The sequence below is a fragment of the Andrographis paniculata genome, unplaced genomic scaffold (genome assembly GCF_009805555.1).
Source record: "Andrographis paniculata isolate CXL003 unplaced genomic scaffold, ASM980555v1 Contig11END, whole genome shotgun sequence".
In the NCBI taxonomy this organism is placed as follows: Eukaryota; Viridiplantae; Streptophyta; class Magnoliopsida; order Lamiales; family Acanthaceae; genus Andrographis; species Andrographis paniculata.
In genome coordinates, this window is record NW_026137391.1 from 3,956,007 (window position 1) to 3,979,781 (window position 23,775).

A 23,775-nucleotide genomic window follows, 5' to 3' on the forward strand; every position below is an offset into this window, starting at 1 on the left:
ACTAAGGGAGATCTTTCCTTACCGCTGCCCAAGCAAATATCAATGTCACCTAATTTCATTATCATGGAAATATCAGAGGATAAAAATACTCCGTTTATACTAGGGAGAGTTCTCTTACCGCTGTCTAAGCAAATATCAATGTCGCCAAAGACGAACTGACATTGCAGCTTGGTAAGGACAAAATCACATTTGTAATGCAAGATGCTATGCTACAGCCATAGGATTGCAACAATGACTTTGATCCAATAGTTATAAATTGCATATCTGCAATTGATTATAATTTAATAGATAATTCATTTCAGGAACTTAAATGTGATCAACCTCAATCAATAGAAATATCCGAGGCCTCTGAAAATGATCTTGATGCAAATACTCGCGAGCAAATCCTAGAAAAACTTAAAGATAGAGACACTAAACCAAAACTTGTATTTAAGAAAAATTTGGATAATCTAAAATATGCATTTATGGAAGAAAACAATGAATATCCAGTAGTTATTTCTAGCAGTCTATGCGATGATTATGAGGAACAATTGCTCGCGGCTCTAATAAAATACAAGGAAGCCATTGCAAGGTCAATATTTGACATCAAGGGAGTAAGCCCTGCTGTTTGCATGCATAATATCTACCTATAAGAAAAATGCAAAACCATGTTGCCAACCAGAGCACCGCCTCAACGAAAATATGCAAGAGGCTGGAAAGAAAGAGGTAATTAAACCTTTTTCATGCAGGGATAATCATGGCAATTTCGGAAAGTGAATGGGTGACTCCCACTCAAGTGGTTCCGAAGAAAAGAGGATTTGTGAAAAAAAAATGAGAAAGGTGAAATATTCATGACACGGCCAGTTACTGGATGGTGCTTATGTATTGATTATAGAAAGTTGAATGCGATTATGTGCAAAAATCATTTCCTACTACCATTCTTGGATTAACGTTTAGAAAAATTGAGTTATCATGAGTTCTATTGCTTCTTAGATGGTTATTTTGGATACTATCAAATCCCAACCACTTCTGCTGATGTTGAAAAAACTACTACATGCCCCTATGGAACCTTTGCATATCGGAGAATGCCATTTGGGTTATGTAACACATCTACAACTTTTCAAAAGTGCATATATCACATCTTCATTGATTTACTAGAATCATGCATTGAAGTATTTATGAATGACTTTTTTGTATGTGACAAAACATTCTTTGCATACCTTGTGAATTTGGAATAGATGCTAATTCGCTGCGTAAAATCTAATTTTGTCTTGAATTGGGAGAAATATCGTTCTTGGTCACAGAGGGAATATTTTTGGGTCATAAAGTCTCCATCGTAGGAATGGAAGTACACAAATCAAAAGTAAGTGTAATTACAAAGATGCCAGCCCCGAATTGTGAAAAAGCTGCATGGAGTTTTCTAGGACACGTTAGATTTTATCGAAGATTTATCAAGGATTTCAGTAAGATTTTGCAACCTATCACTGCTTTATTGTGCAAGGATGATCCTTTCATATGGGATGATAAGTTTGAGGAGGTGTTTTAATGCCTTAAGGAGAGATTAATCTCCTTACGCATTGTCCAAGCACCTGACTGAAGTTAGACATTTGAGCTTATATGTGATGCGAGTGATAGTGCAGTAGGAGCTGTGCCAGGCCAAAAATTGTAGCAGACGCATCACGCCATTCATTACATAAGCAAGCCTTTGAATGGTGTTCACCTTAATTTCTCCTAGTTCAGCACGAGGTCTGTCTCAATATAGTGGAGAAGCACTTTGGCAAAGTTATTAAGGCATTGAGAAAAGGTCTTAGTACCATATAATGAAAAGTCATCACAAAAAACTTTTATGAATGAGTCCAGGAGGTCACTAAAGATATGATACATGCCCTGGTGAAAGGTTGTTAGGGTGTTGCACAACCCAAAAAACATCATTATGTAGGAAAAAATACAATAAGGACAAGTAAATGTTGTTTTTTCACAGTACTTTGGTTTGATGGGGATCTTATGGTTGATAACACTAATTTTGGGCATTTTTTCCTAGAAGTTTATATAAGCATTCTTTGCAATTCTTCACTGAAATTGTTATAATTTATCCCAAAATTACATGGTAAATGCGTGTGTGCCTCTGTGATACCCCCGAAGTTGAGTCATTGCTTGGCCAACTCCTGTCTGTGGATGAGCCGGTATTAGGCCATCTAAAGTTGATTAGCGGTTAAAAGGATTGAATAGACTACTCATGTCAACAATGTGCACATTCTTTTTCGAAAGTACTACTGAAAGAACTCTAAAATTAAGCTACCCAGTGCGCACTTTCGGATAGCGGTTGAGGGTTCCCATGTCATCAAAAAAAAAAAAAAAACCGTTGGACATGGTGGAGACGTAAGAGAAGGAAATGGTGAAGGAAATACGGTGAAGATGCTCAAAAAACCAAAGAAAAATACATATAGAATTTTGGAAACAATATAAATGTTCCTTGATTTAAGAGAAGACGAAGTGACAAAAGAAGACATCACTAGATCTTTTCTCTTGTTAGTAGTATATAGAGAACTGTTTTTTTATATAGTCACATGATGCACCAGATAAGTAACGCGATGCAAAAAAGATGGAAGTCTTACTTGAGAAGAAAATTGAAGAATTTGGCAAAGAATATGTTGTACAATTGTTACAGATAATGAGACAAATTATAAATTTGGAGCGAGACTACTAAAAAATGCATTCCTCGTCTCTTTAACATAATTTACAAAAAAAATACCACTATTTTTATTAAATGGAAATCAGTAGATACATATGTTAACAAATTTTATTTTCTATGAAAGTCAATGAGGCTATGAAAAAAATATATATCTCCACTACTTTTAATATTTTACCTATACAACCTCAAATTATTCTTACAAAGTGCACCAATACACCACTGTAGTTTCTGACAATACTGCATTTTACCCTTAAATCCACCTAGCACCAATACAATAATTATACAAAAATACAATAGAAAAAAAGAGTAATAATTCTGCATTAATTAACATTGCGTGTAATTATCATCAACAGTCCAGCCACCTTACAGTGCCTATGAGTGTTTTTGACCCATTCAACACATATAAAACATAGAACTGAAACATGTTTTTATTTATGGTACAAGAAAGTTAGCAGTCTTACTTGTGAAGAAAATTGAAGAATTTGACAACAAATATGTTGTTGAATTGTGACACATAATGAGGCAAATTATAAACTTGCAACGAGACTAGTAGACAAATGCATTATTTGATTCTTTAACATAATTTACAACAAAAATACTAGCATTTCTATTAAATGGAATTCAGTAGAATACATATGTTAAAAAAATTTATTTTCTATGAAAGTTAATGATGTTAAAGGAAAAATATATATCTCCACTACTTTTAATATTTGCCTATACAACCTCAAATTACTTTTATAAAGTGCACCAAAATACCATTGTAATATTAGACAATATTGCATTTTAACCTTAAACTCCACCTAGTACCAATACAATAATTATATGAAATCCTAATAAAAAAGGAATAATTATTATGTATTAATTAACATTGCCTGTAATTTTCGTGAGGCATCTGGACACCTGCCAGCGCTTATGCTGATTTTTTTACCCATTTAACATATATAAAACTTAGAAAAAACGCAAGGTTTTAGTTAACATGTTACATGTTTTGTTAAATAAAAGCGCGTAGATGTGTTGTACAAATGGAATTCTTGCCTTGAAATCAACTATACATTGTGCTATCTCTGACAATGACTTAGGTTGTCCATTCATATGTTGCATTTCTATTTTGTTAAAATAGAATGGACAACACATGCCATTATCAAAGACATCACAATCTACTGTTGATTTTAGTATGTGAAGTGTATTTTTACAAAACAACTATATCCTTTTATTTTACATTTTAGTTGTTGTTTATATTCTTATTGTGTGTTTTCTGTGTATTTACGATGCTAATAAAAAACAATATAATACATATGTTAACAAATTTTAGTTTCAACGAAAGTTAATGAAGTTATGGAAAAAATATATATCTCCACTAGTTTTTATATTTATCTATACAACCTCGAATTACTTTTACAAAGTGCACCAAAACACCACTGTAATTTCTGACAATACTGCATTTTAACCTTGAATCCACCTACCACCATTACCATAGTTATACAAAAATCTATAGATAAAAAAGAATAATATTTATGCATTAATTAACATTGCTTGTAATTTTTGTGAGGAGTCCGGACACTTGCCAGTGCCTATGCTGATTTTTGACCCATTTAACACATAAAAAAGCATAGAAAAAAGACAATTTTTTACCTAACATGGTACATGCTTTGTTAAATAAAAGCCCGTAGGTGTGTTGCACGAATGAAATTCTTGCACTAAAATATTCTATAGGTTGTGCTATCTCTGACAATGAATTATGTTGTCCATTTTAAAATAGAATGGACAACAAATGCCATTATCAAAGACATCACAATCTACAGTTGATTTTAGTATGTGAAGTGCATTTTTACAAAATAACTATATCATTTTATTTTACATTTTAGTTGTTTTTTATAATTATATTGTTGTTTCCTGTGTATTTATGATGTTAAAAAAAATGAGGAGAGTGAAGGAATGCTATCACTTGTTGTCCAAAAAACTGTTCGATATGATGGACACAACAGAGCATAAAATGGTGGAGGATGACGATGAAGATGTTTATGAAAGTAAAGAAAAAGGTAAATAGGATCTTGGAAACAATATGAATGTTCTATGATTTTAGATAGACTGACTGAAAAAAGAAGACATCACTTGATATTTTTTTTTGTCAATAGTACATAGGGAACTTTTTTTAGAGTCAGTTTATGCATCAGAAAAGTAACATGATGAAAGAATGCTGGAAAGTCTTACTTGAGAAGAAAATCGAACAATTTGGCTAAGAATATGTCGTACAAATTGTGATAGATAATGAGACAAATTATAAACTAGCACCGCGACTGCTAGAGAAATTCCTCGTATCTTTTACATACTTTACAAAAAAATACCACTTTTTTCTATTAAATGGAAATGACTAGATTACATATCTTAATCAATTTAATTTTTTTGTGAAATTAAATCAAGCTATGGAAAAAGGATAAATGTAGTATAGATCATATTACTCCTTTGAAAATTTAGAAATAACTCCACTACTTTTAATATTTAAATATACAACCTCAAATTACTTTGACAAAGTGCACCAAAACACCACCATAGTTTTTGACAATTGCATTTTAATCTTCAAGCCACCTACCACCAATACAATAATTATACAAAAATCCCCGACGCCACAAGTCACCTGCCACACGTGGTTCGCCTAGTGTGACTTGCCTGTCGGGCCTAGTTTGCAGGGTATTAGGTTCGACCGGGGGTTTACTCAGTGTGCACTTTCGGGTAGCGGCTGCGGGTTCCCACGTCATAAAAAAAAATAATTATGCAAAAATCAAATTTCTGAATAATATTTTCTGATAAAATAAATATAAAGGAAAAAAAAGATTAATAACTATGCGTTAATTAACATTTCATGTAATTATTGTTAGCAGTCTGGACACCTTACAGTGCCTCTGGGTATTTTTGACCCATTTAACACATATAAAACATAAAAAGAACACAAGTTTTTATTTGATATGGTACATGTTTTGAAAAGAAAAAAAAAAAACCGTGTCGGTGTGTTCTATGAATGGATTTCAATGCTGAAATCAACTATAGATTGTGCTATCTTTGACAATGAATATATGTTGTCGATTCATGTGTTGGATTTCTATTTTGTTAAAATAGAACGGACAAAACATGCTATTAAACAAACAAAAAAACAACAACATCACAATCTACAAATGATTCAATATGTGAAGTGCATTCCTAAAACACAACTACATCTTTTTATTTAACTTTTTAGTTTTTGTTTATATTTATATTGTGTGTTTTGTATCTATTTACTATGTTAAAGAAGGAGACTGAGTGAAGGGGGCTATCACTTATTAGACAATCGTTGGACATGATGGAGACGTTAGAGCAAAAATGATGGCGGAGATGGCGGTGAAGATGCTCATGAAACCAAAGAAAAATGCATATAGAATTTTGGAAACAATATAAATATTCCTTGATTTCAGATAAGACGAACTGAAAAAAGAAGACGTCACTAGATCTTTTCTCTTATTAGTAGAGTACATAGGGAATTTTTTTTTTATAGTCAGATGATGCATCGGAAAAGTAACATGATGCAAGTATGTTTACAGTCTTACTTGAGAAGAAAATTGAAGAATTTGGCAAAAATTATGTTGTACAATTGTGATAGATATAATTATAAACTTGCAGCGAGACTACTAGAGAAATGAATATAGAATCTTCGAAACAATATGAATGTTCTATGTTTTCAGATAGACTGACTGAAAAAAGAAGACATCACTTGATATTTTTTCTTGTCAATAGTACATAGGGAACTTTTTTTAGAGTCAGTTTATGCATCAAGAAAGTAACATGATGAAAAAATGCTGGAAGTCTTACTTGAGAAGAAAATCTAACAATTTGGCTAAGAATATGTTGTACTAATTGTGTTAGATAATGGGACAAATTATGAACTAGCACCGCGGCTAGAGAAATTCCTCGCATCTTTTACATACTTTACAAAAAAATACCACTTTTTCTATGAATGGAATTTACTAGATTACATATGTTAACCAATTTTATTTTTTGTGAAAGTAAATCTAGCTATGGAAAAAATATATATCTAGTATTGATTAGATTACTCCTTTAAAAATTTACAAATAACTCCGCTACTTTTAATATTGAAATATACAACCTCAAATTGCTTTGAAAAAGTGCACCGAAACAACACCGTAAATTTTGATAATATTGCATTTTAATCTTCAATTCACCTACCACCAATACAAAAATTATACAAAAATCTAACTTTCTGAACAATTTTTTATGATAACAAAAAATATAAAAGAAAAAAAAAGTACAATAATTATGCCTTAATTAATATTGCCTGTAATTATTGTTAGGAGTCCCGACACCTTACAGTGCCTATGCGCATTTTTTACCCATTCAACACATATAAGGCATAGAAAGAAAACAAGTTCTTATTTAATAGGGTACATGTTTTGATAAATAAAACCTCGTAGGTGTGTTCTTCGAATAGATTTCATGGTCTGAAATCAACTATAGATTCCGAAATATTTGGCAATGACATATGTTGTTGATTCATATGTTGCATTTCTATTTTGTTAAAGTAGAGCGGACAATGCATACTATTATAAAAAAAACATCACAATCTACATTTGATTTCAATATAAAAAAACCGCGTAGGTATGTTTTGATAAATAAAACCGCGTAGGTGTGTTCTTCGAATAGATTTCATGGGCTGAAATCAACTATAGATTCCACAATATTTGGCAATGACATATGTTGTTGATTCATATGTTGCATTTCTATTTTGTTAATGTAGAACAGAAAACGCATACTATTATAAAAAGACATCATAATTTACATTTGATTTCAGTATATGAAGTGCATTCCTACTACATTCTTTTATTTAAATTTTTAGTTTTTGTTTATATTTACATTTTTTATTTTGCATCTATTTACTATGTTAAAGAAGGCCACTGAATGAATGGGGGCTATCACTTGCTAGAAAAAAAAAAAGCCGTTGAAGATGACGAGGACATCCAATCTTCAAGCATTCAAATGCCCGTGGGACCCATCACTCGAAGCCGAGCTCATCAGTTTAAAAAATCCATCACTGCATTGATCAGACGATTTTTCATGTAGAATCAATTTAAGGATGATGCTTGGAGACCACTTAGCCCTCACCTAACGCTCCTTCAATGGGACCCGCAAGAATCCCAATTGAAAGATCAAGAGAATCGCTAATCATGGAAGATTATCAAGGGAATCATCACTTATGGAGAGAATCACTAATCATGGAAGTATATTAAGGGAATCATCACTTATGGAGAGAATCACTAATCATGGAAGTATATCAAGGGAATCATCACTTATTATAGAGGCTTCTAGAATTACCTTAATATATATTTCCTTTTATTATAAGTTTCTATATAGTATAATTCCATATCTAAAACTTCCCTAATTATTTATTTCCTTATAGTTAGACTTACCTTTTGGTTTGTTTCCTTTATTATTTGTTGCCTTTTATTTTCCTCAAGGACCTCTATATAAGGTCCTTGCCTATCATTGTAATGGGACCTTTTTTTACATATTGAATCGAATTTCACTTTTATAATTTTCTAGTGTTAGGGAGTGATTTCCTCGCATTTAGAATCTCAAATCGGGTCTTTGGAGTGATTCTATCGGTTCGTGGCTTCCAATCCTTTTCTGTGGGATTTAGCCTATTGTTTGTGTTTTACCTATGGATTGATTTAAGGTCCGAGACTTATTCTCGTGGTTGGTTATCATCTATGCTAATTCACATACTCTGCACTAACTTTTCTTCTTCCGTCTCTTTTCTTTTATTCTAATTCTTAATCCATTTGTTCAATTGAACTTTGTGGGTAAGAAAATTATATATGGTCATAATTATACACGGCCGGGCCGTGTCATCTGGTATCAGAGCTAGTTGATACAATTTCTTGATTGATATCACGGTTCTTATTTGAAAAAAAAAGCAAAAAGAAAAAGTGGAAAAAAAAGAGCAAAAAAAAAAAAAAAACGAAAAAAAGAGGCATAAAAAAACGAAAAAAAAAAAGTTATTATCAAATATCGAGATATTTGTTATTTACTTCTAGTTCTCGAATCATCTTTTCTTTTATAAAAAAAAAACTAAAAAAAAATCTATTTAGATTATTTGTCTTCTATCTTCATTCTGAACTTATATTTCTTTTGTTTTCCCTACTGTTTTGGAATTTTGGCTATCGTCTTTGGGAGAAATCCATTGATTTGATTTGAATCCTTTTTGCGAGATGGAGAGGTACATAAGGTGTAGAGTGATACACGAGAGTTCTAGTAAGGTTATTTTCTTTTTTTTCTTTCTTCTAATTCTAATGGCAGGGGGTGTAGGATCCAATTCTCAACAAGTTGATGTACAAGGTCTTCTCAATACCATTCTACAAGAGTTCAAAACTCCTCACTATTCTAATTGGAATTGATGAATAATAGGATGGATCAACTGGAAGAGAATCAACAAAAGTTACTGGAGATTATCCGACCGTTACCGGAAGCTTAGATGCGAAATGATGTTCAACCGCATTTGAGGCCAAGACACAACATCCGGCCCCCACCCCCACACAACTTTGACAAACCCGATGATGAGGAGTTTGAAGGAAATTGGGAACGACCTAGGCATCATAATAACTATCACCGACGGGATGGAGATGAGGCTATCAACTCGATCAAGTTTCAAGTGCCACCGTTCCAAGGAAATCCGACCCTGGAGTATTTTTGCAATGGGAACGAAGGTTAGAACTAATCTTTGATGTTCAACAATTAACCGACCAACAAAAACTCCGTGTGGCTGTAATGGAGTTTTCAGATTATGCCCTTGCATGGTGGGACCAATTGAGCATCAACCGCCGTAGAAATAGGGAGGCTCCAGTGCGTACTTGGACAGAACTTCGTACACTCATGCGAAAGAGGTTTGTTCCTCCTCATTACCATCGTGAAGTATTGCGGAGTTTGCAGAGCATACAACAAGGGTCTCGGTCAGTGGAGGAATACTATGAGGAGCTTGAAACACTTCTTCTACAAGCCGATATCCATGAAGATCAGGAGCAAACGATGTCTAGATTTTCGAATGGGCTTCAAAGGGATATTACTGATGCGGTAGAGATGTACCAATACGTGGACCTCAAGGAGATGGTGCACTTGGCCATAAAGGTGGAGAAGCAACTAGAATCAAAGAGGATGCAAGTTAATCCGTTTAAACTTGCTCCAATTGTAGGGTTACCTAAAGCACCGGTTTCACAACATATCAACAAAGGAAAAGAGGAGTCCAATTTGAAGTCCTCCTTAAAAATCACCCGCAACAAGAGGTACTCCGGATACAATTGCATCAACTCTTTCATATAGCCTAACTACCCCACAACCTCTCAAATCTTCATCCTCACCAATAAATACATCTGCCCCGAGCCACTCTCAAATACTCTACCCTTCTACTCAAAAATCAAACACGAGTGTAGTGATTCAGGGTGAAGCCTGCTGGAATCTTAAACATGAGAGTGAGAGGTCTAATCTTTTTATGTGTAGGAAGGAAGCTTTACACTTGGAACATGGAGTTCATTGTTTGCTATTACTTTCTAAACCTACTTATTTTTCCATAAATGACTCTAACAAACTTCCATCTAGTTTTTCTAACTTATTGCAGGCGTACGATGATGTTTTTCCTGATGAAGTACCCCATGGTTTACCACCCACTCGTGGGATTGAGCACCAAATTGATTTTGTCCCGGGAGCATCAATTCCTAATCGGCCAGCCTATCGAGCCAACCCGGATGAGGTAAAAGAAATACAAAGGCAAGTCGAGGATCTACTGAGCAAAGGTTGGATTCGTGAAAGCCTAAGTCCTTGTGTTGTACCTGTCCTATTGGTGCCAAAAAAAGATGGAGGTTGGTGCATGTGTGTGGATTGCCGAGCCGTCAACGCTATAACAATTAAGTATCGTCATCCCATTCCTAGATTAGATGACATGCTTGATAATTTGTGTGGTTCTGTAATTTTTTCAAAAATTGATTTAAAAAGTGGCTATCACCAAATTCGGATGAATCAAGGTGATGAATGGAAAACTGCCTTCAAGACTTCTTTTGGTCTATATGAGTGGTTAGTTATGCCATTTGGACTTACCAATGCTCCAAGCACATTAATGCGATTGATGAATCATGTTTTAAGGAATTTTATAAATAAGTTTGTGGTAGTATACTTTGATGACATACTTATTTATAGTACTTCTATTGAAACACATGTTGAACATTTACAAGCAGTTTTAGATGTTTTACGGGCTGAGAAGTTATATACTAACTTGAAAAAATGCGGCTTTTGTGTCGAAAAGTGCAAATTTTTGGGTTTTATTGTAGGAAAAGATGGAGTATGTGTAGATCCTGCGAAGGTTGCAGCCATCCAAGAGTGGCCTATACCTACTAGCGTGCGTGATGTCCGCAGTTTTCATGGCCTTGCAAGTTTCTACGGTCAATTTGTGCGGAACTTTAGCACTACTGCAGCACCCTTAACTGCAGTTACCAAAAAAGAGGATAAGTTTGAGTGGGGAAGTGAACAACAAAATGCTTTTGATACTTTAAAATCGAAACTTACATGTGCACCCGTGCTTGCTTTACCTGATTTCTCTAAACCATTTGAACTTGATTTTGATGCCTCTGGTGTAGGTATTGGCGCCATCCTCTCGCAACGAAAGAGACCCGTTGCATTTTTCAGTGAAAAGCTACATGGCACTGCGTTGAATTACTCAACCTACGATAAGAAATTGTACTCCTTAGTGTGGGCCCTGCAAACATGGCAACATTACTTACGTCATCGTGAGTTTGTTGTGTACACTGATCATGAGTCCCTCAAGCATATCAAATCCCAAAGTAAGAAACATTTTTTTGGCCACAAATGGAAGCCGAAGTTGAAGCCGCAATTCGTCGGTGTACAACGTGCCTCTCGTTGAAGTCTACTGTTCATCCACACGGTTTGTATACTCCGCTACCTATTCTTGAATCCCCTTGGATTGATATTTCTATGGTTTTCATATTAGGTTTGCCTAGGAGTAGGTTTGGTAAAGATTCGATATTTTTTGTGGTTGATCAATTTTCAAAAATGGCACATTTTATTCCATGCACAAACACCACTGATGCTTTGCATGTTGCTTCATTATTTTTCAAATAGGTTCTTAGATTGCATGGTGTCCCAAGATCCATTGTTTCCGATAGGGATTCTCGATTTTTAAGTTATTTTTGGAAAACACTTTAGGCTAAATTAAGTACACAATTAATGTTTTCCACATCACACCACCCACAAGCTGATGGTCAAACAGTAGTTAATCAAACTGTGGGTAGCTTGTTACGAGCCTTAGTTAATGAGAATTTGAAGAGTTGGGAAGAATGTTTAGCTAATGCTAAATTTGCATATAACCGTACGATTCATAGCTCTACAAATTGTTCTCCATTTGAGGTTGTTTATGATTTTAACCCATTAACTCCTCTTGATCTTTTGCCATTGCCACGCAATGAGCACGTTTATTTTGATGGCAGAAAAAGGGCTGAATTTGTCCAACAACTTCATTCTCAAGTTCGGGATAACCTACGAAAGACAGCTGACAATTACGCAAAACAAGCTAACCGTGGGCGCAAGAAAGTTGTATTTGAGATAGGAGATTGGGTTTGGCTACACTTAAGGACGGAAAGATTTCCAGAATTTCGAAAGTTAAAACTTACTCCCCGTGGCGATGGGCCTTTTCGAGTGTTGGAATGCATTAATGATAATGCCTACAAACTTGAACTCCCAGGTGAGTACCAAGTTCATGTTACTTTTAATGTTTCTGACTTAAGCCTTTTAATGCAGCGGATGAATATCTTGTTGAATATCTTGTTCGGGAGAACAAGAAAGCTTTTCAAGAAGGAGGGAATGATGAGGACGTCCAATCTTCAAGCATTCAAAGGCCCGTGGGACCCATCACTCGAAGCCGAGCTCATCAGTTTCGAAAATCCGTCACTGCATTGACCGAACAATTTTTCATGGAGAATCAATATAAGGATAATGCTTGGAGACCACATAGCCCTCACCTGACGCTCCTTCAATGGGACCCGCAAGAATCCCAATTGAAAGATCAAGAAAATCGCTAATCATGGAAGATTATCAAGGGAATCATCACTTATTATGGAGGCTTCTAGAAGTACCTTAATATATATTTTCTTTTATTATAAGTTTCCATATAGTATAATTCCATATCTAAAAATTCCCTAATTATTTATTTCCTTATAGTTAGACTTACCTTTTGGTTTGTTTCCTTTATTATTTGTTGCCTTTTATTTTTCTCAAGGCCTATCATTGTAATGGGACCTTTTTTTACATCTTGAATTGAATTTCACTTTTATAATTTTCTAGTGTTAGAGAGTGATTTCCTCGCATTTAGAATCTCAAATCGGGTCTTTGGAGTGATTCCATCGGTTCGTGGCTTCCAATCCTTTGCAGTGGGATTTAGCCTATTGTTTGTATTTTACCTATAGATTGATTTCAAGTCCGAGACTTATTCTCGTGGTTGGTTATCATCTATGTTAATTCACATTCTCTGCACTATCTTTTCTTCTTCCTTCTCTTTTCTTTTATTCTAATTCTTAATCCATTTGTTCAATTGAACTTTGTGGGTAAGAAAATTATAATGGTCATAATTATACACGGCCGGGCCGTGGCAGAAGATGATTGAGACTTCAAAGCAAGAAATGGTGACGGAGATGGCATGAAGATGCTCATGAAACCAAAGAAAAATGCATATAGAATCTTGGAAACAATATAAATGTTCCTTGATTTCAGATAAGAGGAACTGACAAAAAAAGACATCACTAGATCTTTTCTCTTATTAGTAGAGTATATAGGGAATTTTTTTTCTAGGTAGATGATGCATCGGAAAAGTAACTTGATGCAAGTATGCTTAAAGTCTTACTTGAGAAGAAAATTGAAGAATTTGGCAAAAATTATGCGGTACAATTGTGACAGATAATGAGACAAATTATAAACTTGCAGCGAGACTACTAGAGAAATGCATTCCTCGTATCTTTAACATAATTTACAAAAAAATACCACCATTTATATAAAATGAAAATCAGTAGAATACATATGTTGACAAATTTTATTTTCTATGAAAGTCAATGAAGTTATGGAAAAAAATATATATCTGCTCTACTTGTAATATTTTACCTAAGCAACCTCAAATTATTTTTACAAAGTGCAGCAAAACACCACTATAATTTATGATAATACTGCATTTTAACCTTGAATCCACGTACCACAAATACAATAATTTTACATAAATCTAATAGAAAAAAAGAATAATTATTATGCATTAATTAACATTGCCTGTAATTTTCGTGAGGAGTCCGGACACCTGACAGTGCCTATGCTGTTTTTTTACCCATTTAACATATATAAAACATAGAAAGAAGACAGGTTTTTTCTAACATGGTACATGTTTTGTTAAATAAAAGCCCGTAGATGTGTTGTACGAATGGAATTCATGGCCTGAAATCAACTATAGATTTTACTATCTCTGACAATGACATATGTTGTATGAATTGTGATAGATAATGGGACAATTTACAAACTTGCAGTGAGACTACTATAGAAATGCATTCCTCGTATCTTTTACATACTTTACAAAAAAAATATACAATTTTTCTTTGAAACGTATATCATTAGATTACATATGTTAACAAATTTTATTTTCTATGAAAGTCAATGAAGCTATGGAAAAAATATATATCTAATAATGATCAGTTTACTCCCTTAAAAATTTACAAATTACTCCACTACTTTTAATAGTTATATAAACAACCTCAAATTATTTTAACAAGTTGCACGAAAAATTCACCGAAATTATTGACATTATTGCAGTTTAATCTTTAATCCACTTACAACAATACAATAATTATACCAAAATCTAAAGGAATTAAAAGAAGAATTATTATGCATTAATTAACATTTCTCATAAAAGTATAATAATTATACATTAATTATTATATGTTTTGTTAAATGAAAACGCATAGGTGTGCACTCCCACAACACAACTATATCCGTTTATTTGTGCTATCTTTGGCTATGACATTTGTTGGCCATTCATATATTGCAATTCTATTTCTTTTAACATAGAATGGCAAACACATGCTACCATCAAAGACATAACAATCTACATTTGATTTCAGTATGTGAAGTGCACTCCCACAACACAACTATATCCGTTTGTTTTAAAATTTTAGTTTTTAATATTTATATCGTGTATTTTTTTGTCTCTTTACTATGTTAAGAATGATGATTGGAGTGAAGGAGGACTATCACTTGCTAGCTAAAAAGCTGTTGGGAAATGATGGAGACGTCAGAGCAAGAAATGGTTGAGGACATGGCAAAAAAGATGCTCATGAAACTGAAGAAAAGGCATATGGAATCTTGGATGTAGTATGAATGTTCCCTCATTTCAGATGGGTGGACTGGCAAATAAGGACGTTACTTGATATATCTTTTTGTCAGTAGTACATAGAGAACTTTTTTTGGAGTCACTTGATGCATCAAAAAAGTAACAAGTTGTAATAATGTTTGCAGACTTCAGAAGAAAATTGAAGAATTTGGCAAATAATATGTTGTACAAATTGTGACAGATAATGGGGACATGTTATAATTAAACTACCAGCGAGAATAGAAGAGAAATGCATTCTTAGTATCTTTTATATGCTTTACAAAAAAAAATACCACATTTTCTATAGATTACATATGTTCACAAATTTTAGTTTCAATGAAAGCAAATGTACCTATGGAAATAATATATATCTTAATAATGAACATATTACTCCCTTGAAAATTTACAAATAACTCACTACTTTTAATATTTATATATACAACCACAAATTGGTTTTACAAAGTGCACCAAAATGCTACTAAAATTATTGACAATATTGAATTTTAATCTTCAATGCACCTACCACAATTACAATAATTACATCAAAATCTAAAGGAATTAAAAGAATAATAATTATGTATTAGTTAGCAATGCCCGTAATTATTGTGCTGATCCGAACACATTACAATGCCTATGCTGATTTTTCTACCCATTCACCACATATAAAACATAGAAAGAACAAAAGTTTATCCAACACGATACATATATTTTTTTTAAAAAAAAATAAAAGCGCATAGCTGTGTTGTATGAATGGATTTTATGGATTGAAATCTCTTATAGATTGTGCTATTTTTTACTATGACATATGTTGTCCATTCATATATTGCATTTATATTTTGTTAACACATAATGGAGAAGACATGCCATTATAAGGCATCACAATCTGCAATTGAACCAGAATGTGCAGTGAATTCCTACAACACAACTATATCCTTTTATTTAACATTTTAGTTGTTTATATTTATATTGTATATTTTCTATCTATTTATTATGTTAAAGAAGGCGACTGGAGTGAAAAAGGGCTCTTAATTGCTGGCCAAAAAACCGTTAGATATGATGAACACATCAGAGCAAAAAATGGTGGAGAAGGTGACGGTGAGGATGCTTATGAAGCTAAAGAAAAAAAGCATATTGAATCTTAGAAACAATATAAATTATCTATAATTTCATATAGACTTACTGAAAAAATAAGATGTCATTTGATACTTACTTGGTAAGTCGTACATAGAGATTTTTTTTTAAATTAAATTAAATGGTTGTACTCAAAAGAGTTACCTACGTAGCTAAGCAGGATCAAGACATAAGTAGTTTTAAGTCCATACAGTGTAAGAACTTAAAATGACAACAAGGGGCAAGCATAGTTACAAACATGAATTTTATTGAAGCAGAAACAAACATGGAGGTATCAGAGAATTTTAAATTACAAAGTCTCATTGGTTTATAATATGCATAGTTAACTGTAAATAATAATGTAATGCTTGGTTTCTAATTTTACAGGGCATAATCAAGCAAACAAGACCACCTACCTTCAACAATTTTCACTTTTTTTCAGAATGAATTGCTTCAATTTTTACTTCAGTCGGGATTATGTTAAACATATTTTATGAATATTTTATGAATTCAATATTTTCCTTGCATGACATATACATTCTACTTGATGACAGAATGCCCCAGATCCATAATAGAAATCTGTATCATGGTTTGTAATTGAATAAAAATACAAAAAAGGAATGCCAAACTACCACAATTAACCTGATATGAGAAACTAATCAACAATATAAATATAACACCAGCAACCACACTAAACAATTCTTCCCAAAAAGAAAATGCATAACATCTGAAGCAAAAATTTATGCTATTGATGGCAACAACTCACACACCTGAATTTCCAATCAACATGTTCCTACAGAATCTAAGAAATTAGGTTTCATATCAATCAAACATACCAACCATGCATTAGTTGCAACTATACCCTAGTTTCCAACAGTAATATCAACATGTAAGCACCACAGAGCAATGCCACATTCGATATAAAAAGCTTCAACCAAACAGATGGTGTTTGCAGTCATCGGCAGCCATCGAACTACCTGAAAGTTCCAATGGAGTCGTTTTACTATAACGAATTAAATAACCTAACGAATAAATTATACTTACATCATCGATGTCCTTTGTGACCACCAGCGCCACAATTTGGAGGATGACTTTGGCGAGTACTTCTACGGAGAATTCGTTGAGTTTCAGGCTGGGATGATTGACGTACAAAATGGAAAACTTCAGCAATATTCGTACCAATGGGAGATTTATGAAAGACCCCATCTTTCTGTGATTGCATATTATCCGCTCCTAAAGCCAGTGACGGTGAACTTTCATGTATACCATTAGTCTCATGTACATCAATAGAATCAACAGGAATATACAACTCCGGACTTAGTTGAGGCTGATCACCATGTACGGAAGTAGTTTCGTACAACTCTAATATCCAATTAGCTCGATCATCTTAAACAACAATGACATTTTGTACAAGATTGAGGTCTCCTACCTGTGTACAACGCTTTAATTGGTTCACCTACACCAAATATCATGTGCACAATGAATAAATAATTAGGATGAATTTAAATATATAAGGAATATATTCCTTATATATTCACCACGGTTAAAGGGTTTATAAAAATAACATCGTAACAAATGGTTGTTTTAGTTACATTAAAATCCGTGACAAAATATTTTTACCGCAAGTCAACGTTTCAAGTTCACTAATTACGCAAAATAGTTTATAACAATTACGAAGATGGTAAACTTTGATCAAAAAAACATTAGTTACGATACTTTTTGTAATTACTGCCATTTAATATTTTTTTTGAATTTAAATTGAATAATTAAAAAAATAAATAAAATTAAATTAAAAGTTAAAAATTTAAAATTTAAAAAATTTAAAAAATGAAAAAAAATAGTTAAAACGCTTTCACGCTTTCAAAAAAAAAATGAGGACGTGTGTTTTTAACAATAGGTATAAGCCCCCACACTTAGAGAAATTTAGGGCACATCATTCCCCCTCAATCGATCAATCGTATTCTCTTTCTCCTTGCACCGACGCAACCATCACCGTGAAACTGGTGGGATCAAGCCTCTACCGCGCCAGCGTCCAGGTAAGGTTTGTAAGTTTTCCCTAGTATGATTCGGTGTCGATCCACGGTTCTTTCTCTCTTTGTTTGAAAGGAAAAATTAATTTGGGTAGTATTAATATTCAATTTTTTCTCAGGTTGATACGGAGCATCCACCTTGGGGGAGTAGCCTCGGGTACGGTACGATTGTTTCCTCATTGTTAAGGTTTGTGTATGGGGCAAACTATTGAGCCCAATTTTATAATTTCTCATTGGGTAAACATCGTACCTTCATGATATCTTGTGAAACCCTTAGATTTCAAAACTACTTAGGGCGATTTGAACTATATCTGATTAGTACGAGTGTTCATATTTGAAATCTATATGGGCTGCCCCCTGATTTGCAATTTATATATAATTTTTTAATCTAAACTTTAGTTACAGACTATTATTAAAATTATTCTTCCTGGCGATTTCATTAATTAGTCTTATAGAAAAACAGTAGACCATACTATGAGATTAAGAAAATCTTTGCAATATTTCTGTTTACATAGGTTATTCTACATTTGGGTAAGTATGACATATAGTGTAAGAATGGTTGGATCATTGGCTTTTACTTGAGAGATGCTCAATTGGGGAAATTGGTAGTCTATTAAATTGATGTGAAGATTCGTAATAAAGTCATACCATTTAAGTCTCTGGAAGTGAAAATCTAAAACAGAGAGTGATTTTGGTTGCTTGTTTATTTATTTAATCAAATTCCAGAAATTTATGTTTGGCTTTTCTTGATAATTTTGGTTTTGATTTTTACAAGATATACAAAAATTAATAATAATAATAATAATAATAATAATAATAATAATAATAATAATAATAATAATAATAATAATATGATGTAGATGCACTGTATACAAGCGTACTAGAAAAAAAAAAAAAGAAAAACAAAGAATATGAGTAAACAATGGATTTCAACAATTAACTGAACCTTTTTTTGGGAATTAAATAAGAGTACGAATACAACTGCTACCTGGTCTTTACTTGTTTGTATGTAGGAGGGTGTTTTGTCTGTCCGTATGTGTTTTCACCAATTCAAGAAACACAATTCAGATGCATAATTTTTTGTGTATATTAATTAAATTGAGTTGTTGTTTCAAACTTTTACTTGTTCTTTTACATTTATTTAAAAAAAAGAGAGTATATATAAGACATGACACATGCACACACTTGACATTATTATTCGACCATTCAAAATTGTAGGCTTTGTTTTACAAATATGATCATATATAAGAGACATCTAATTTGAACTATATCTAATTTTATATGTGTATGGAAAGTTTGCAAACTATGAATAATTTCGATGGGGATTGCTATGTATGGGACACTCTGTTAGCACAGGTACACACAGATAGGCATTCTTGACATACTGTTTTATTATCTTTGAATGTGCTTTTTTTTATGTAAATATATTATTAGGAGATGAGATGGGTTTGGTTTACTTTTAATAACAACCAGTTTTCAACTTGGGATCTCTTCAAAGTTCACATGATGGTCGGATGAGTTGTGTGAGATTAACTTCTGACTTGATTGGGTTGTGCACAAGAAGTTGGGACACCAATCTTAAGGTTAGTTGTTTGGTTAGTCTTGAATTTTACAATTAAGGATAAGAGAATAGAAGAGAAGAGTAGGAATTTGATAGATAGATAGATGGTTATAATATGTTTATGTTACTTATTATTGGAAGATTTTGGCGTTTGGAGGGTACCGCAGAGTTATCTGAAAGAGAAGAGAAGAGGGAGGAGGTGAGGTGAGGTGAGGAAATGCTATCTGCCTCCCTGCTTGGTGGTTGATTGTTGTAATTGCTATGATACTTCTTGTTCTTCTTGTTGTTTTTATATATGTTCTATGTCTTTAACAGACAGACAAAGCAAGGTAACTAGTAAGCAAGCAAGTTCAGTAGATAAACTTAGAAGTCATAGTGGAAAATAAGTATTCCTAATATAAATGCATTTACATTAGAACCAAATAATTGTTCAATCAATTAACTTACAGTACCATACTTGTTTGTTTGTGGGGAAGGACGATAAGATGAACATGCAGATGTAAATGAAAATGGAGAGAAATTCAGATAAAATGAAGGATTGGAAGAAGAAAAAGGAAAGAAAATAGATTTGTTTTCTGATGAATTTAGAAGTTTCCATATTAAGTTGTCAAGATAGAAGCATGCTTGCTTAATTTTGGAATGGTGCATATGAAGCATGAAGTTTTTTTTTTTTTTTCAAATTACGTTATACCAATTTATATCATATTGTACTGTCTCATGTTTTCATTTATTTTTTTTCCTTTTAGATCACTCCTAATGGATATGCATAGATGGCTCCATGTGCAGTGCTCTATCTGATAGTTTAGCATCTGCATTCATTAGTTTCAATATTTTAGTTTAGTTTGTTTCTAGTTTTGCAACATGTTTGTTTTCTAAATGTGGGTTCTAACCGTTAGGTGTTATGTATTTGTTTTATTTTATATTAAATTCTTCACCAATGTTTATGTTTTATAATTAATTTTTCTCTTAGGTTGGACGTGAGAGGCATTCAACCTTATGTCTTATGCAAAAATTTGTAAACTTGAAAGAAATGGTAACTAAATTGCAGATTATATTTGCATGTGTTGTTGATCACTTAAATGGCTTTATTTTTTTGTTGAAGCTGATAGACAACATGATATCTGTGAAGTGATTTTCTTGCCCTTGTTTGAGTATATGATTATTATACTAGTTAAAGTAATTGTGTTTGAACAATCTATCTACATTTGAGGCTTTTTGTTAGATGCATGCATAAACAGTTTCGTGTGGGTGTATTATATGTATCATATATCTACTTGAATTCTTAGTAATGTTAGGAACTATCTAAAAATTTTGAATTTGCAGGCACATAAAGGGATTGGGACTGTATATTCCAATAAAGTGATGAAGGTTCTAACTAATGAAATTTTTCGTTTTCAATCGGTAAGAAACAAAATGGTTGGAATCTCTAAGGGCATGTTGGCCCGATCTTGAGTGGAAGGTATAAACGTGATCTTGCATAGGAGGAAACTATCTGCTAACATTGAGAAATTTCATTGGTATTTCTGGAAAACAATTTGCTAACTTTGTGAATTTAACCAATATATGCCAGGTAGTATATGTCAATGAAGTTCGGAAGAAAGTAACTATGAAATTGATTCCAAGGATTGATTTAAAAGCAATGGATGAAAAAATTGTAAGAATATTCACTTCTTATTGTTTTCAGGTGTTGTGAGATGTCTGCCATTCCATTTTGATGCAAATGCCTATAGATGTATAAGTGTAAACACCTGCACGGGCCTGCACAAGCACACATGTTAATATTCATTTGTAGAGCTGTTTGGTAGTTTATTATTGTTGTATGATTTATTGTTATTATGTTTTAGTGGTCACCCCGAAGTTATGTTTTGGTTTTAGTTGTTGGTATATGCTTATTTAAGATAGGATCTAGACAATAATTTGATGGAAATTTTTGGTTGGAGTACAAATTTCTGTATCTCACTTTTCAGAACCATGTTATCGGTTAGAATTGGTTTAATGTAATTTGTGTAGTTTCAAATTGGTTGAAATAGGTTTAATTAATTTGTTTAATTTCGGATTGGTTGAAATAAGTTTAATTTAATTTATTTAATATCAAATTGGTTGAAATAGGTTTTTTGTAATTTATATAGTTTCGGATTGATTGAATTGGTTTAATGTATTCCATGTCGATCCAAATGAAGAGACATACAAGGATTTGCAAATTTTTAGTTCAATTTGTATTTTTTGTTATTATCTAATTGATTTGCAACTTAGTCTAATGTATTTTTGTTATTATCTTAGTATTTCAATGCAACTTGTTTTTAGCCTTTGATACTTTTTTTTTTTGTGTATTTCAAACATCTATTTAATAATTTAAAATTTAGACTGATATACTATTATGATTTCAGTTCAGCTTCTTCATTGGCATGGTTCTTGGATACTTTTTCCGGGGATTCAATTCCACTTTACTCTCTTTCTGTTGGTAATTGCAGCTCATGTGCCACCCCTGAAGCATATCAACCGATTCCTTAATGTTTTGCCCCCGTTTGCCTAATGGATTGGATGTTGTAGATGTGTTTGAAAGGTAGGTGGTTACGGCTATGTGTAATACCTATGGAATAGATGCATAGACATTTGGAGTTCTTTTGTGTGGTGAGAATTGTTGCTATGGATTGGTGGATTTCCCCACTTGCTTATTACTAGGTTGGATGTTTAAAATGCTTGCATTTTGTGGAACATAATATTGAAGTGAAGATGTTGCTAGGCTTGTTTGATGGGTTACTTTATTTTGTTGTTTGACGGTGGACATCGTCTAGTAAATATTGTTATGTTAATATCCTATGTTGGGATTCCCTTATAGTGTTTATTGTTTGCAATGGCCAATCGTAATATTTTTAGCATGGTTGTTTACAAAATTTCCTTTGGTGTAAGAAAGATCACAACAGGTTAATTTGTTACGCACAATTTCAATTGTACCACAACTACTCTTTTTTATAAGACGCTATTTTTTGTAACAAAAGGAAGAAATGATGCTATTTGTTATGAATGGATAGTTTTGTTAAGGATTCAATGACATAACAAAAAAAATAAATGATGTAACAAAAAGTGGTTTTTGAACGTAAAAAATATGAAGGGATAATTTTGTTACAGCCGATTTCGTGACCATAAGAAAATATATTATTTATATTACGGATTCAATGACGTAACAAAAAATCGTAACAAAAAACGTACTCTGACAAGCGGTCATAGTAAATTTTTTGGTAACGCGAGGAACTTTTGTAACAATTATCGTGACTAAAAGTCCTGGCACACGCGTGGGAAGCTCGACTTTTTATTACAAGAGAATATTCGTAACAAATATCGTAACAAAAACCTTGCCATAAGGAACATTGACCGAGAGTAGTAGTTACGAAAATGTGCGTGGGCAAAAACATTCGTTACGCGAGTACACATTACGGATAAAAGTCGTCAGTAAGGCGTAGCAAATACGCAAATTACACGAAAATTGGCTTTTTGTTATGAATTTTCGGTCGTAGCAGAAAACTATTTTTTTGGTAGTGAATAAGAGATATAAAAATACCACAAAATGATTGTAAGATGGTAGACCAGTCGGATAACCGGCCCGTGTACGCAACTCCGGATTGTTGATAATCCATCTTGAATATGTTCTAAATCATTGCAAATATTCCGGAGTATGAGGTATATCATTCAACGCCGACTGCCCATTCATCAAATTAGGTTGATTCCATTATTGAATAAATATCTTATAAGTTTTCAACCAATTCTTTGTGTCGGATTCCTGAGAAGAACTATGAGTATTCCTATGTTGAACTAAGCCCAGTTTCCGAAGCACTATATCTATGAAATGATGTTCAATTCATCGTTCATATAACAAAGGTCCTTGGTAACGGAATACAGTTGAAGGACAAGAATGTGGTAAACTATCATAGAAATTGGGCTCGTAAGGCCACCAATTAAA

The 23,775-nt window shown here is 33.0% G+C and overlaps 1 protein-coding gene across 25 annotated transcripts; it reads left to right on the top strand.

Moving 5' to 3' along the window:
* Window positions 1-18,148: 18,148 nt before the first annotated feature.
* Window positions 18,149-22,629, top strand: LOC127248792 (uncharacterized). 25 transcript variants are annotated; one of them, XR_007838146.1, is made up of 8 exons: window positions 18,149-18,262; window positions 18,376-18,443; window positions 19,691-19,839; window positions 19,959-20,026; window positions 20,788-20,850; window positions 21,141-21,276; window positions 21,388-21,471; window positions 22,205-22,629. XR_007838146.1 is itself a non-coding variant. In XM_051271324.1 (7 exons), exons 3-7 carry the CDS (start codon window positions 19,562-19,564, stop codon window positions 22,304-22,306), a joined length of 294 nt encoding a protein of 97 aa, XP_051127281.1. In that variant the 5' UTR covers window positions 18,149-18,262; window positions 18,376-18,418; window positions 19,552-19,561; the 3' UTR covers window positions 22,307-22,629. The 25 variants fall into 25 exon arrangements, 1 of the variants encoding a protein (XP_051127281.1); XR_007838151.1 differs by having other exon boundaries at window positions 22,289-22,629; XR_007838163.1 differs by having other exon boundaries at window positions 19,975-20,026.
* Window positions 22,630-23,775: the final 1,146 nt, after the last annotated feature.